Source organism: Pipistrellus hanaki (assembly GCF_964339955.1).
Source record: "Pipistrellus hanaki genome assembly, chromosome: 6".
Taxonomy (NCBI): domain Eukaryota; kingdom Metazoa; phylum Chordata; class Mammalia; order Chiroptera; family Vespertilionidae; genus Pipistrellus; species Pipistrellus hanaki.
Window position 1 is genome coordinate 33,293,732 of NC_140508.1, and position 16,776 is coordinate 33,310,507.

Genomic DNA, 16,776 nt, shown 5'->3' on the forward strand with positions numbered 1-16,776 from the left:
TGTTTTAGCTGCCTCCTGCACGCCCCCTACTGGGGATGGAGCCCCCAACCCGGGCATGTGCCCTTGATCGGATTCCAACCTGGACCCTTCAGTCCCCAGGCCGACGCTCTATCCACTGAGCCAAACCAGCGAGGGCTAGTGTTTTAGTTCTTGCTTTGCTTTGGTTTTGTTGCTTTTTTGTCCTCGGGGATGTGACACCTTATTTGGAAAGATTATAATGTTTCTCCAAGTGTTCTCCACGGACATCCCCAGCGTGGACGTCCTGCTAATTCCTGGGCCCCGGTCCAGACCTGCCGGATCAGAATGGGAGGAACCAGGCATCCGTACTGTCAATTCCCTTCTCCCCCTCCCCAGTCCTTACACAGGGGAGTCTCAGAACCACTGCATTAGACGTTGAGGGCACAAAGACCCAAGCTGCTTTCTCCCCATCCTCCTACCGAACGTGGAAGCTGAAGCCCGGCCAGAGGGGACCTGTTGGCAATCTCTGCAGGGTCAGTATGCGGGTACCAAGACCGTTTTTGCGCACATGCCACCGGTCCCATCCAGATTGCCGGCGGCGCTTGCCCGGCTCGCCCGCGGGGACCGGGAGCTTTCGGGGCGGGCCACCCGCTCCCGGGACGCTTTCAACCCGGGGCCGGGGGCGGCGGGCGAGTCGCCATTGGCCGGGGCCCGGCGGGCGCGTCCTCATTGGCCAGGAGGGAGCCCACCCGCCCGGGCCGGGGCGGCCGCGGGGCTGGCCCCTCCCTCGGCTATAAGGCGGCGGCCGGCGGGGCCGTGGGAGCGCGCGGAGCGCACGGCGGGGCGCGGCCGAGGCTGGGGCGCGGCGCTCGGAGGGACGCGGTCGCGGTGCCCATGGCGTTCGCGCTGCTGCGCCCCGTCGGCGCGCACGTGCTGTACCCGGACGTGCGGCTGCTGAGCGAGGACGAGGAGAACCGCAGCGAGAGCGACGCCTCCGACCAGTCCTTCGGCTGCTGCGAGGGCCTGGAGGCGGCGCGGCGCGGCCCGGGGCCCGGGGGCGGCCGGCGGGCGGGCGGCGGCGGCGGCGCGGGCCCGGTGGTGGTGGTGCGGCAGCGGCAGGCGGCCAACGCGCGGGAGCGGGACCGCACGCAGAGCGTGAACACGGCCTTCACGGCGCTGCGCACGCTCATCCCCACCGAGCCGGTGGACCGCAAGCTGTCCAAGATCGAGACGCTGCGCCTGGCGTCCAGCTACATCGCGCACCTGGCCAACGTGCTGCTGCTGGGCGACGCGGCGGACGACGGGCAGCCGTGCTTCCGAGCGGCCGGCAGCGCCAAGAGCGCCCTGCCCGCCGGCCCCGACGGCGGCCGCCAGCCGCGCTCCATCTGCACCTTCTGCCTCAGCAACCAGCGCAAGGGGGTGAGTGCGAGGCGCCCCGGGACTGCGGGCGGGAGGTCCTGGGGGTCAGGGCTTCTAACGGAGCAAAATGGGGCCGGAGACCCCAGTGGGGAAAGGGGGACGCGACGTGGAGTTCGTGGGGCGTGCGGTGCTCCCATCCCAGGGTTTGGTTGGGAGCAGAACCACTTGCTTACTGTCTCCCAGGCAGAAAGGGTGCAGGGAAGCCCAGAGCGCACGCAGGATTGAGACCAGCGATCTCCCACGTTTTTCATCTCATGGTACACATAAACTGATTTCTAAAATTCTGCGACACACCACAACATATATTTTTTGTTGATCTGACAAAAAAAAAAGTATAATTTTGATTCATTCACACCAGACCGCTATTGTTGTGCTGGCTGTTATCGTTTTTTAAAAATATATATATATATTTTATTGACTTCAGAGAGGAAAGAAGAGGGAGAGAGAGATAGGAATATCAATAATGAGAGGGAATCATTGATCGGCTGCCTCCTGCACACACCACACTGGGAATCGAGCAACCTGCGTCTATGCCTGACCAGGAATCGAACCATGACCTCCTGGTTCAACCACTGAGCCTTGCCAGCCAAGCCTGTTATCATTTTTTACTTGACAATCTAAAAGGAAAGAAATCAGTGCCCCTGATTAATTAACTAGGTATTGCATTAAAAATTCATCCAGGGAACTTACCCTTCTCTCCCCCGCCCCAACCAAAGGTGTGCTAGGAAGAGGGCACGAGGAAATAATAGCAAAGGCCATCATTTATTGAGCTCTTCCGATGTGCCAGATGCTTTCCTGGTCTTTCTTTCTTTTTTTTCTTTTTTACCTTCACAAGCACTTCATCGGGCTGGTGGTGATCCTGCCTGTGAGGCTGTGAGGCAGGGATGCCCGCACTTCCGCGGCTGGGAAGCCAGAGGCAGGTTCTGAGCTTGCCTGAGCTACCCTGACCTTGAAACAGTGGTCTCCTATCCAGAGACCTGATCCAAGGCAGGTGACGGAGAAGGGGATGCATACCTGCAACCCAGAGCCTGAGGTACCCAGCAGAGGAGCAGTAGGAGTGAAATGGGGGTTTCCTGGGCACCCAACCCCAGAGGGATGCAGTGTGGGGCCAGGGCACTGTGGACCCCGCTTGGCCGAGCTGGAATTCAGCTCCTCTGCTCTGCCCTGGGTAAGGCTGAGAAGCAGGCTGGTGGAGTTGAATGGGGCTGGGTAGCCGCAGAGGTTGCCAGGGGCCTCTCTTGGCTAAAAGCTAGTTCTCCTGCCCAAGCCCCAAGGAGCCTGCTTCATCCCCAGCCTTTCCCTTTCTGACCTGGGCTGTTCTTGCAGGAAAGATTCTGGTCTGTGTGACAACTTTGGAGTCCAGCGGCTTCCATGTGTATCTGGGGAGGTGGAGGCTGAGAATGGCCCATAGCCCTCTCAAAAGTGAAAGCGCACGGAGTCAGGCCTCTGAGTCCCCCAGCCTTCGGTTCGTATGGCTGCCTTATGAGGTCCTGGCCTCAGATCACCCCTTTGGCTCATCAGACTCCCATTCGGCCTCTCACCCCCATGGCTGCCTCTGTTTCGCTGAGGGTCCCTGCTGCTCTCTGCTGTGGGCCCCGGTCTGTGCTTCAGACTGAGTTGGGAAGTTGGCCTGGGCCTTCGAAAGCCAGCCTGGGGTGTGGAGGGCCCTCCGTGGTGCTCCCCGACCGCCTTCCACGCTGCTGTGCCCCGTCGTTCCGCAAACCTTACTACCAACGGCCGCCTTTCGTCAGCTGAGAACACCCCCAAAGAAGCAGGTGTGGACCCTCACTCACCGCAGTCAGGAGCTCCCGGTGTGGGGTCAGGTCCACGGGCGAGGAGGTGAGGACAGGGATGCTGCGGCCTGATGGTGGGCACGGGGAGAGACTGAAGGGCTGTCAGAGCCCACAGGTAGCCCACAACCAGGGGGCTGGCTGGGTTTCTGGTGGATGCCTGGGAATGGAGTCAAGCAGGTGAGGGAGCACAGACAGGTGCTCTGGAAGCAGGGCACAGCAAGAGTTGGAGCCAGACCCGGAGAAGGAACAGAGAAGATGGTGAAGGTGGTGGGACAGAGAGGCGAGCCAGAGGCTGGCCAGTGACAGCGGTCTTGATGAGCGTTGATCTACTGTGCTAAGCACTCGCCATGGGTTACCACCGCTCAGCAGCCTGCAAAGGAGGTGCTCTGGCTATCCACACCTGCTTAGAGATGCTGTCACTGGTTCAGATACACAGCCCATGGTGGAGCCAGGATTCGAACTCAGGCCTGGGTGATTGGGACGTGGAGAAAGTTAGTGTGGGAGGGCCTGTAACTGCAGGCCCCGGGGAGAAGGTGTGTCTGTCATGTGCCCATCGTAGGTAGGTTGGTTTTCAGGTTTGTCCCGCAGGTCATGAACCCTTGCCTGGGTCTGGCTGTTTGCTTGGGATCTGTCACAGGACCAAGAGCCCAGCCAAATTTGGCTACAGAAGGCATGCTCTCAGTCCACAGGCTCCTCTGGGAATCGGTGAAAGGGGCCCTCCTGGCCAGCTCTGGCCCCTCGAAGACTTGATTGGAAGGAAACCACCTGCCTTAGGGAGCTCCTGGGGTCTCCCTTCTGAGTTTTGGGGGGTCAGGGAGCTCTAAGAGTCCAGACCCTGCCCCTTCACTGGCTGGTCTGGTGTTGCGGTCACCATGGAAACAGCTCCCTGGCGGCCTTTGTGAGATAGGAAGGGAGTTCTTGTCTCTGCCCTGTTCCCCCTTTTATCGCCTGGGGGTGCGGGGGGATAGGACTGTCTCAGAGGGCGCGCCCCGGTTGATGCTCTCAGCTGTGGAGCAGGAGTGGCACCGAGGGCTCTAGGCTGAGGAGGTGCCATGACCAGATGCTGCTGACAATACTTGTGAACGCTGAACACTTACTGTGTTCCCGACACTGTGCTTAGGGCTTTCTCAGGGTTCATGTCGGCACAGTAACTCCACTTCACACGTGGGGAACAGAGGCCCGGTGAGGTGGAGTCACTTGTCTGAAGTCCAGCAGGTAGTCCAAGGCATAGCAGAGATCGAAGCTCACGTCCGTCTCCCTGGAACCCTCTTCCCAACCACGGTGCTTCCCAGAGCCCCTGGCGCCGAGTTCCTAAGAGACGTAGAAGCTGGGCCTCGTCAGGGCCTCTTCAGTGCTTCTGGCAGTTTACAAGCTGCTTCCACAGCTGCATGTGCAAGGAGAATAATCTTGTCCCCATTTCATAGATGAAGAAACTGAGGCTCGGCCCCAGCATTCTCATGGGACTGAGGTCTCAGTGACACCGGACTCGGGGTGGAGGTGGCTCTTCCTGAGGACACAGAGGAAAGGGTGGGAGGCCGGTTTTCTATCCCCCGTCCTCAACACTAAGCCCTCCTCCCCCTACCCCATCCCCCCTTCTCAGACACTCCTGCCAGAGTTTGTCTGAGAAGCCCAGGCCCCGGGCTCTGCTGGGACTGTGGCCTCAGCCCTCAAAATAGCCCTGCCTGTGAATGAACACGCTGTCCCTGGGCCCAGAGAGCCTCAAGGGAGGCTTGGCTCACATCTGGATGGATCTGCCCCAACCTGGGCCCAAGGGTGGAGGGGAGCAGGGGGCAGAGCTCCCAGATGGTCAGCCCGTTCTCCGGATGGCTGAGAAAGACGCCTGTCCCAGCACCTCCTAGGGAAGCCCAGAGGGCGAGACTGTACAGTGGGATTTCAGACACCATCACGTCCTGGAAACAAGACAGACTGTTGGACAGCACGCACTTCCAGCCCAGCTCTTCTACCAACTGGCGGGGTGCCTCTGGGCCAGTCACTCAACAGCTGGAGACCTTTAATGGCTGTGACCTCGCTGGCTTACAGTGAGGATGAAGCCCACGTGTCAGACCTCGGAATATTGGGCAGAAAATGCCCCTGTGGGGGGAGGGCCGGTGGTCTGCTACCATTAGCTCGGCTTCCAGAGGTCACCACTCATTCAAGCAGCATCCATTGGCACCTGCTACGTGCCAGGCCCTGGGCTGGAACGGGGGCCACAGAGGGAAGACCATTCCCCGAGCTCCCAGCCTGAGGGAGACAAAGAGAAAGCCAGTCAGTCCCCTCCTGAGATATCCTGGGGAAATGTCCCCGGAAAGGCAGGAAGTGCCGGCCAGTTGCAGGAATAGAGAAACCTTCCCAGGGAGACAGGAGCAGAGAGCATGTTTCCTGGCAGAGGGAACACGCGGAGGGAAGGCTGGGAGGAAGGATCCATAGTCTCCTTCTGAGGTCAGTGAGCAAGTCGTTGGGCATAGAGCCAGGCACCGGGGAGAACCACTGTGGGCTTTGCTTTACCCTTTAATGTGAGATAGTTATGTATTGGATTCTTTTTAAAAGGCAACTGACCACATAGGGAAGAAATGAGGAAGGTAAAATGCCTCTCTCCCATTCTGTCTGCCCACCATAAATTCCTCCTCTCTGAGGAAATCTATTAGCAATTTCTTACGTGCACTTCTCTCTCTCTTCCCCTCTCTCTCTCTCTCTTCTCCCCCCCCCCATCATCTCTCTCTCTCTCTCTCTCTCTCTCTCTCTCTCTCTCTCTCTCTCTCTCTCTCTCTCTCTCTCCTCTCTCTCTCTCTCCATCTCAGCACACAGGTTCCTGTGTGCCTTTGTCCTTAAATAATGTTATCTCGACATCATTCCATTGCAGTTCATAAAAAGTTTCTTCTGCCCTGTGCTGCAGGGAACTTTATCGTGTGGCTGTGATGTGTTTATTAAGTCCCGTATTACTGGGCACGGAGGTTCCCGCGTTCATTGCGATCTGACCCGGCTTCCTAATACTTGTTTCTCCCCTCCTGTAGAGTGGCCGCCGTGACCTGGGAGGCAGCTGCTTGAAGGTGAGGGGGGTGGCCCCGCTTCGAGTGCCACGGAGATGAGCCTGGACCCCGGTGGCATTTGCTCCGAGCAGGACCCTGGAGAAGGAAGCCGGAGGCCAGCCGCTGGGTGAACAGGGGAGAAGACCCCAGGAGCCGATCCTACCCCTCGATTGTATAGGGACCAGAGGACAAAGGCTTGGGCCCATGACCCCCCGGACAAGCCCCCTGGGACATCTCTACCCCACCATGGAGAGCTGTGAAGACCCAGCCAGCTGGCCCCAGCCCTGGCTGGTCAGAGACAAGGCAGAACTTTTGGAAAAACAAAGACTGCTGGTGACAGAGGGTGTGTGCATGTCTGTGCATGAGTGAGTGAGTGTGTAAATGTGTGTGTGTGTGTGAGAGAGAGAGAGAGAGAGAGAGAGAGAGAGAGAGAGAGAGAAGAAAATGTGTGGGTTTAAAATAAAAGGTATTTTTAAATAAAAGATGTTCCCAACTGAGGAAGGGAAGGGTCTGGGGACATCGGCGGTCAGAGGCGACCCTTCTCCTGGACCTCGGCAGAGGCACAAATGTCACCAGTGCTGCCCAGTGCCCTGAAGGATGGGCTGGGCGAATGCAGGAAGACCCCAGAAGTCGAGATCACTAAACGTTCCGCATCGTCTTCTTGAATACCTGTTAGGTGTCTGGTGTGGTTGGTAAAGAAATCTTAATTTTATTCATTTTTGAATAAGGAATATATTCATTCACAGGGTTCAACATTCAAAAGGTACAAGAAGAAGGTATATAGTGACTATAAAGATTGGTGGTGCCAAAGGGTATCACCAGCAGACAACTCTCCACCTACCCCTTCTCTCCGCAAGCAGCCTCAGCCACCAGGTGTGATGCCCATTTCCCGTGAATAACCGAGCAAACACGGGGGGAAAATACCTTTCTCTTCCACTCCTGACACAAAGGGTGCATGCTACACAAGCTTTCTGCTCCTTGCTTTTTTGTTTTGTTTTCATCCAACGTGGCTGTCATCTCAGATCAGGTCACAGAGGTAAAGGGCCCCCTGATTCCTTTAGTGGCTGCTCATTCCACTCTATGAATGTGCGGTGCAGGCAGACCTCGGAGATAGTGCACGTTCGGTTCCAGGCCACCACAGCAAAGCAAGTATCGCGATAAAGTGAGAGTCATAACCTTTTTGCTGCTGGAAGGTTTTTGCCTTTAAAAAAAAAACGTCTGTGAAGCGCTATAAAATGTGTGATACAGCGAGGTATGCCTGTACCTGAACCCATCTCCTATCCTGTCTTAACAAGCTGCTGTGTAGGCAGTTTTCCACGTGTACTAGAAGGGGGTATTCTTACCCTGTTTTGAGATGGTTGCAGGGGTCCTCAAACTTTTTAAAGTGGGGGCCAGATCACGGTTCCTCAGAGAGCTGGAGGGCCGGACTATATGAACTACTAATTCCTACTGTAACACCTCGGCTGCGCTCACTGCCCAAAAAACCTGGCGGGCCAGATCAGACTCCTCTGCGGGCCGCAGTTTGAAGACCCCTGGTTTAGAGGAATGATGGCACCTAACAGTGTGGGGCTGGCATGTAGTAGGGTGACAGTGTGAGATCCACCCACCTTTAAACCCTCAAGTGGGCTCCCTCCCCTGCTGGAGACGCCCCAGATGCAGTGGCAGCTCCTGGGACCCCCGTTCTCCCAGCAGCCCCGGGAGGTGGAGGCTGGTGTTTCCCATTTCACAGGTCCAGCTGAGACCTCGATGGGGACAGCTGGCCAGTGGGGCCGGGAGTTCGTGGCTCTCCAGCTGAGGCTCTGCCCCTGTGCGGCCAGGATCAGAGCCGCTCAGGGGGCAGAGGAGCTGGGAGAGGCTGCAGAGCCAGGCAGCGCCTGCTCCTAAAGGCATGCTCATGTGCCTATTGTTTAAATTAATTTAGCAAACACTTTCATTGTTTACCCACTGAAGTCTGGCTCCGCAGTCCCCGCTCAGATCCTCTCTGCCATTCCTCCTTGGCCTCTGCCTGAGCCTGCAGTGAGCTGCCCTTTTTGCAGATGAGCAAACACTACCCAGCACCCTCCCTGTGCCAGACACCACAGGACATCTGCCTCCCAGACAAACCAGGACCCCGGGAGACCAAAGGGATCACTGGAGTTGCCAGTCCAGGTTGGAGTAGGCCGTGAAATCACTCCATGTGGCCCGTTTGGTAGAAGAAGTAGAGGAAGGAGGGCCGCAAGGGGCCCGAGTCCTGGCCCAGGACAGCCTTCCGAGTGCCCTCTACCTTGCTTCCCCGGTGTTCCAGGGACACTCGTGTTCCCATCCCGTGGCGCTTCCCCCTTCGGGAGCTAATTAGGAAAGCACATTGCACTCCCTGCGCATACCCGGGGCCAGGGCCAGGCGGCCCCTGGCAAAGCCACAGGAAAAGGCCTGTGACCTCGTCAATGGCAGGAAGCCTGGGAGTGGGGGGCAGCGCAGGCACTGGGTGCTCTGGGCTGGAGGCCCACTGTTGCCACCAGATTTGCTGGGTGACCTCAGAAAAGTTGCTTGACCCCTCTGGGACTCCTTGGCCCGATCTCTAACCAGCAAAAAACAGATGGGACAAAACGATAAGTATTTGTTTTTACCTTGTCAAATAGTTTTCATAGGCCATTTATACCCTGGGCAAATCACTCAAATTGTATCTAATAACATGCAGTGAAAAGTACTTACCTCCCAAAGGTCACTGCTGCTGGCAGTTTCCTGGGTGCCCTTCCGGAAAGGCTCTAGACTGATGACTGCTTCTGAAAGAGTATTGGTGGGTTTTCATTGTAAAAAAAAAAAAAATCAAATGCAACAAGAACCTAGAGCACTCACCCATCCCAAAGGTAAGCAGTTAACACGAATCCTGCAGAGTTCTTGTGAAACACACACAATCACTCACAGCATACTCCGTTCAAACTTTCTGCCAAAGTGTAGCATGCAGCATGCAGGCGGGAACGTGCACATGCCATTAAGTGTACAGCACATCGAGTTTCCACGAGCTGAGACACCTGTATACCCAGCATGCCGTTCCTAGCCTCCCAGGAGCCCCTCTTGCACTCCTTTGCTCAGACTGGGTTCTTTCGATTGTATTTCCTTTGAAGTAGATAATACATGTGCGGAGCTCACAGTTCAGAAGACACAATAGAGAATAAACTTCCCTCCCACCCACTCAGTTCCAGCTCTCACAGGCAATTACTTAACCAGGGTCTTGGGGATTCCGGCCAGATAGTCTTCCTAGATACAGGCAAGTCACAAAGCGTTTTCACACAAGTTGTAACATTTTACACACTGTTCTGTTTTTTTTTTTTCCTTATCGATATATGTTGGAGACTCTTCAGTGCTAAAAGAGCTGCTTCACACTTTTCCCGGCTGCATAGTGTTCCGTTCTGCACATTTTGCAGCCTGCTATCTTCCTTGAGTTCCCGGGTAATAGACAGTTAATGTCTACGAGCCTTTGTGAGCAGCAAGGCCAGCCCGACACCTGTGACTTGACAGAGGACAGCTGCGGACCAGGACCTCGGGGGCCATTTGGCTAACACCCCTGCCCCCAACACACACGTTTTGCCATCGGGATGGGCCAGCCCCGCCAGGCTCCTCCGGGCTCCATGAGTGCGGGTATCTTCGAGCCAGCGGAGTGAAGGTGCTCAGGGAAAAGAAACTCAGGTGGAGGGAGTGGATGACCAGCTTCAGCCAAGTCACCTGGGACCCTGAAGAGGAGGCTGAAAACTCCAGCGCACCTCTTCCACCCCCATGAGGGGCAGTAGCATGAGCAAGAATGATCTAGAGTTCATCATTTTACAATGAGGAGACTTAGCCAATACAGAGGAAGCAACCTGCTGGGCCTCCGGGAACTCGGTCTCCCTCCTCTAAGGGAGTACACAGGGCTCCCTTCCCTAAGCCCACAATTGCAAGCAGGAAGGCCGCACCGATCCCCCATGGCAATGGGGTAACCAAAGCCCAGAGAAGGACACCAATGGCCGTGGTCACACAGCATTTGGAGCTGAGCAGAGCTAAGAAGGCCCCTTTCTCCAGACCAGGGCTTCTCCACCTCATTTAATTCCCCCTCATTGGCCCAAGCCACTTCCATTTTATTAGGCTCCTATTAGATTACACTTATACACACACACACACACACACACACACACGCAAAACAGAATTCTGAGAGCTGGCATAATTGGCAAGTTAATTCTTAAACACTCATACACAGTCTCAAGCAGAATGCATGACCATGAGAACATTAAGTAGAGGATTTACAAACACATTAGGACACCCATGTAAAGTTGAAGATCTTTATTCAATCCAGTCTGCGGGTTTTCCTTCACGTGGACATGACATCAAAAACCTTGACCTCAACAGAATAATGCAACACATGACCTGGACTAGATCCTGTACGGCATATAGAGAACATTATTGGGTAGTTGACAAAATTGAGATAAGAACAAGCTATAAAAGTCTGTGTCAGTATTACATTTTCCGAATTTGCTAATATTATGACTATGTAAGAGGGTCTCCTTGTGCTTAAGAAATACACCCTGAAGCACTTTGAAGGGGTAGAGGAACATGACGAGGTGACCTACTCCCAAATGGTTCAGAAAAAAATGTGAGTAAGAGAAGGATAAAGCAAACATGGCCCACTGTTACAACTTGTTGAATCCAGGTGAAGAGTACAGGGAGTGCTCTGTGTTACTTGTCACTTCTCTGTGTGTTTGTAAATGGTTGCAGAATGAAAAGTTGAGGTTGGGATTTTGGCCCGCTGGGATGTAAGGCCTGCCAGACGGTGCCCTGGCCCCTCTGACTCTTCCTCACCTCAGCTGCTCCAACAGAGGGTGGAAAATACCCGCAGTGGACCCAGGCACCCCTGCCCACGGCTCTCAGGCCCCTGTGCCCTCTGGGACGCTAAGGTGCTCCCAGCCCCCAAGCCTCCTGCCACCATGATTTATGTCCCTGCGAGCCTCAGCAGCTGTGAGCCCCGGTCCCACCAGGCGGCCTGCAGGGGGGTGGGGGGCGCCAACTTTTGCTTCTCAGCGTGTCTAATTCAGACCAGACTTACAGGCCCCATGGGCCTGGGATCAGGCTCCCAGGGGGCCGGGGTCAGAGGGCAGGCCTGCATGGCTTGGAAACCCAGGAGGCGCTGAGGGTGAACTGGCTGCAAAGCAGGAGACCCGGCCTGGTCTAGCGTGGCCTCTGCTCCTGTGTGACCTGGGTTGGGTATCTGCCCATCTCTGGGCTTTGGGTTTCCTCATCTCAGTACAGATGGTGGACCAGAAGGACTTTGTAAACTGGGACACACTGGCCTTGTAGGAGGAAAAGCTGGTAAAATCTAGGAGTTGATTCCCCCCCCCCCCCCCAATGCCCAGATCTTCAAAGGTTAGAAAAATGCCTTTTTTGAGGGCCTACTATGTGTCAGTCCTTGGTCTTCCCACTTTACTAAGTTAATTAATACAGGCTATTCAACAAGTTTGTACCATCATTGCCCTATTTTATAGATGAGGAAACTGAGACCCAGGGAAGTTAAAGAACATGCCAAGGACTTGGTGTCTAATAAGCAAATGGATTTGAACGAGGTATTCTGGCTGCAGAGCTCCCCTGGGCTCTCAACCACAGCCCCACACGTCTTCCTCTAGTGCTATAAGGGCCCGACAAACTTGGCTTCCAGAACGAGGCAGGAGAGGGCCTCCCCAGCCTGGCTCTTTACCCCGACCCCCGGCCCAGAGGAGCCCAGGACCCAGCTGCACCAAGGGCATCAGAGTCTGGGACTGTCCGGGAAGCTACCCCTCCCGCGGGCTCCCCAGTATTTCGGACACTCCCAGGACCAGAGAGGCTCAAACACAGGTTCTTAGAGAGTGTAAATGGAAGGACCTCTGCACCTTATCTCCTCAGAGCCTGTTAGTCACCAGTGGGGACACTGAGGCCCAGAGCAGGCAAGGCGGTATCCCCAACATCACACAGAGAGTCAGAGATGAGCCAGAACCAGATTCCATGTGTCCCAGTCATTGCCTGGTGACACATCACAGAGCAGCGATGAGCATGAGAGTAAGCGACACTGATGTGACCCGCTAGTCAGAGACATCGCTCTAAGTGGCATACACAGTGGTCTCAATCTTGCAACAGGATGCTCATTTCACAGCCTCGAAAAGCAAGCCCAAGCTAGGCAATGGTGTGGCTGTGACTCAAACCAGGGGGTCCGGTTCCAGGTGCCATCACCTTCGCCACAGCGAAGTTAAAAAAAAATTTTAAAGAAAAAAATTAATGTGATGGGTGCTTCCAATGCTCATGGACACGTGTGGCCAGGAACGAGGAAGCGGGGAAATTATGCTTCGGAGGCAAGAGAAGGGAGGCTTTGCCGAGTGTGAAAGGTTCTGCAAAGTGTCCAGCCCACCCCCGCATCAGCTGGCTGATGGGACGCCTGCGGGTCCCTGAATATAACCTGATAATCCCTGACATCTATCTGTCCTCTGAGCAGCTCGGTGAAGCAGTCACAGCAAGGCAAGCTTTGGAGAGTAGCAGCAACCTCGCCTGACTGAGCACCACCCCTGCGCCAGGCACTGCTCCAGCCCTGTCACTCAGCTACCCTCCAACCCAGTGAGACATGGCTCCCCAAGGTCCCACCGCCCCTGCATGACAGGCCCCAGCCTCACCTCCTCCTCTACTACCCGCTCTTGCCCCCCAGCTCCAGGACGAGGTTCCCAGGCAGGATGCAACTCTCCCAGCTCACAGAGCCAGACCGCAGCCCCTGCCCACCACACCCTCTGGCTGCCACCATGCTGCAGCATCTCAGGTGCCTCCCACAGCGCCAGCACATAGTGGGTGCTTCGCAGCTACCTGCCAAAGGACCCAGCGGCATCGTGCTGTCCCATCCTGCACACCGCCCTGCAGAGTCCATTTCCCCTTTTTCACAGACGGGGATCGGCAAGGAGCAGTGGCCGGCTTGAGGTCACACAGCGAGGAGGGCAGTGAGACCTCGAACCCAGCTCTGCGGTTCCTCTGTCTGCAGAAAAACCCACGCCGCCTGCAAGCTCAGAAGACACTGGCAACGGGCCTTTAACCATAGAGGAGAGAGGGATGGGCCCGGCGCTCAGGGAGGGAAATAGGCGCTGACCAGCTGGGAACTCCGTGGGAATGTCTCTCACTCCCCAACCCCATCCCACCCCGATCTGTCCCCCAGGCAGCAGCCAGGGCAGGGCGAGGAAGGGGTCAGGGAGGCAGGCCGTGGATTCCCAAGGAGGACAGCCCCTCCTGCCCCTGTGGGATGGCTAAGGAGCCACCCAGGAGCTGGGCCTGTCTTGCTCTCGCTGCCCTCACTCTCCTGGAGGCAGCCGCCCCTCCACCCCTCGCCCACCCTCCCCCACCTCCCCTCCCAGCCCAGACCCACCACCTCCTCCGCCCCCGGCTCTCAGAAAGCCCTGGAAAGGCTGCTTTCTCTGAGACAGGAAGGTGTCCTCAAGTCTCAGGAAGGAAAAACAGTCAAGCTGAACCCACCAAGACCGTCTCCAAGGGGCCGGGGCTGGCGCCGGGCCAGGCCTGACATCACCTGGGAACTGCCGAAGCCGCAGCTGCAGCACGCCTCCTGAGGGGACGCGCTTTTGCTATTTAAAATAATAATAATAAAATAAAAAAAACATTTCCAGTCTGGTGTTTTTAAATGTGCTTTTTATAGTGGGCCCCGGAGTGTGGGTGTGTTGGTATCCCCTCTTCTCTCTCCTCACGTCCTGCCTCTCACACCACACACTGCAGCCTCTCACTCGTCCCAGCGAGTTCTTGGGAGTGCCCGGTGGAGCCTCCTGCCGTCTCTGGCCCACCCCCTCAGATGATCTCTTATCAAGAGATAGATAGATTTCATTTTAATTTATAGAAAAATATAAAAAAATATTTGCTCACAAATTCTGTAACAAATTCAAAAGGTGCCTCAGAGCATCAGGCGAAAGCCAGTCTCTCCCCACCTCTCAGGCACCTCGTCTCCATCCCCCGAGGCAACCCCTCTCCTACCGAGGGCTTACTGTGTGCCAGGCACTCTCCTAACAATTATCTCATGTTACCTCGTTTCATCTTCATAAAAACCATAGGAGGCAGGGTGTCCATTGGCGATTGTCTTGTGAAGATTGCTGAAGATATTCTATGTATATAGAAGCAAATCTGGATCTATGATCTTACCCTCTCTCTTCTTAGAAACACAAATAGATGCTTTTTGTATACCCTGGTCTGCACTCTGCTTCTTGTTTTTTCTTTGTTAATCCTCCCCGAGGATATTTTTTTCATTGATTTTTGGAGAGTGTGAAAGGGAGGAAAAGAGGGGGAGAGAGGGAGAAACATTGATGTAAGAGAGATACATCAATTGGCTGCCTCCCACACACACACACCGACAAGCACCAAGGATCGAACCTGTAACCAGGTATGTGCCCTTAATCAGGAATCGAACCTAAGACCCTTTGGTGCGAGGACTGATGCTCTAACCACTGTGCTACTGGCCAGGATTGCTTCATTAAAAAAATATAATGAAATGATTCCACATTGGTGCATACAGAGGTTCCCCATTCACCTTCATAGCTGCATATTATCCCCTTATAAGGGAGGATGTACCATAACATAATTAAGGTGTCCACTATTGGTGGACATGAAGGATGTTTCCAATCAGTTTTTAAATTTTTATTGAATTTATTACGGTGACACCGGTTAATAAAATTAAATTGTTTCAGGTTTACAATTCTGTAATACATTATTTGTATATTGGATTGTGTGTTTACCACCCTAAGTCAAGTCTCCTTTTCCCCCCATTTACTCTTTTCCTCCTCCCCCAACCCATTTCCCTCTGGTAATCACCATACTGTTGTTGTCTGTGGCCAATATTTTCTCTTAGGAATAATGCAGCAATGAATAGCCAGAGTAATTTTCTAAAAGCATGGACCTCATCAGTCCAATATTTAAAAACTCCCATCCTTCTCCCTTGTATGCAGAAGGGCATCTGAAAGGCAGGAGCATCAAGAACCCCTCCAAGCCGAAACCGGTTTGGCTCAGTGGTAGAGCATCGGTCTGCGGACTGAAAGGTCCCGGGTTCGATTCCGGTCAAGGGCAGGGCATGTACATTGGTTGCGGGCACATCCCCAGTAGGGGGTGTGCAAGAGGCAGCTGGTCAATGTTTCTCTCTCATCGACATTTCTAGCTCTCTATCTCTCTCTCCTCTCTGTAAAAAATCAATAAAATATATTTAATAAAAAAAAAAAAAGAAGAAGAACCCCTCCAAAACTCTGATGAAAGCTCCCCCACTGAACCTGCTCCCCCAGAAGAACCTCATGGACAATCGGCCTTCATGTGAGGTTCAGGGGCTCCTGGAAACCCCACCCATGGAGGCAATAGGGCCTACACCTCTCCCAGCTGTAAGGTGTGGCCATGGCTTTGAGCTGGGCAGTTTGGACGGACAGCTCTTCTGCGTCAGAGTTACAGGGCCTTGGGAAAATGTCTTAATTGCACCAGAGCTTTTTCTCATCTCTAAAATGGGGTTAATTACGGCAGCTTCCTCCTAGGATTGTGAAAAATAGACTGGATACAGACTCTGAAGTGTTTAGCCTGGCACACAGATTGGCTGGCAGTGATTCTGACTGTGGGGGTGACCACAGTGGTAGTGGCAGTGGCGGTGGGATTGTTCTTATAAGGTAAATTCCAAACTCATTTATTTATTCAACAAATACTTACTGAGAACACACTGTTGTCAGGGACTTGGAAGGACCACTCAGAGGTGCAGGTGGAAAGCCCCTGGTGACCAAGGTGAGGGCTGGCTGGGGGAAGGCACAGAGGCTGGTTGGAGGCCACTCGGTCATCCGTGTAGAAATGATGGCCTCAACTAGGTAACAGTCATGAAGCCAGGCAAAAGAGGGCAGCAGCCAGCAGAGACACCCAGCAAGCAGAGGTGAAATCAGTACCTCCATTAAGAGGCTGATGGAGTGCGGGAGAGAGGGAGGAGTTGAGTAAAAAGGGTCAGTTCATGCCCCTCCCCTGCCCAACCCTGCAAGGGCTTCCCATCACTCTTCCAATGAAAACCAAGGTTCTCTCCGGGGGTCCAATCTCTGCTGCCCTCATCGCCTCCCTCCCTCCCACTCCCTTTGCTGTCTGAGCTCCAGGCACACCAGCCTCCTTGCAGTTCCTGGCACACACCAGGCCCATGGGCATCGGCCCAGAATGCTCTCCCCTCACCTATCCTCAAGGCTTGCTAATTCCCTTCATTCAAATCTCTGCTCAGATACCACCTTCTCAAGGAGGCCTGCCCCGACCACCCAAGCTAAAGCAATGCTCCTCCCCCAGTCTTTTGTTTTGTGTGTGGTATCATATACTCACATAAAATTCTCCATTTTAACAAAATTTAAGTGTACAATTCCATGGCATTAAGTACATCCACCACGCTGTACAACTGTTTTTCATCATCCCAAACAGCTTTCCACCAATCCTTATCCCCTTGTCTTAGTTTTTCTTTGTAAGTCCTTACCACCTGACTCTGTGATACTTATTTATCTAGTTTCTTGTTTACTGCCTGTCTCCTTCGACTAGAACGGAAAGGACAAGAGGACTAGGACTTTGGCTGTGTTCTC

At 54.5% G+C, this 16,776-nt stretch overlaps 1 protein-coding gene across 1 annotated transcript; it reads left to right on the forward strand.

Moving 5' to 3' along the window:
• The first annotated feature begins 763 nt into the window (after positions 1-763).
• TCF15 (transcription factor 15) lies at positions 764-7,550 on the forward strand. Its single transcript, XM_084887952.1, has 2 exons — positions 764-1,377; positions 6,182-7,550. The coding sequence occupies exons 1-2, from the start codon at positions 853-855 to the stop codon at positions 6,254-6,256; spliced, it is 600 nt and encodes a 199-aa protein (XP_084744078.1). The 5' UTR covers positions 764-852; the 3' UTR covers positions 6,257-7,550.
• Positions 7,551-16,776: the final 9,226 nt, after the last annotated feature.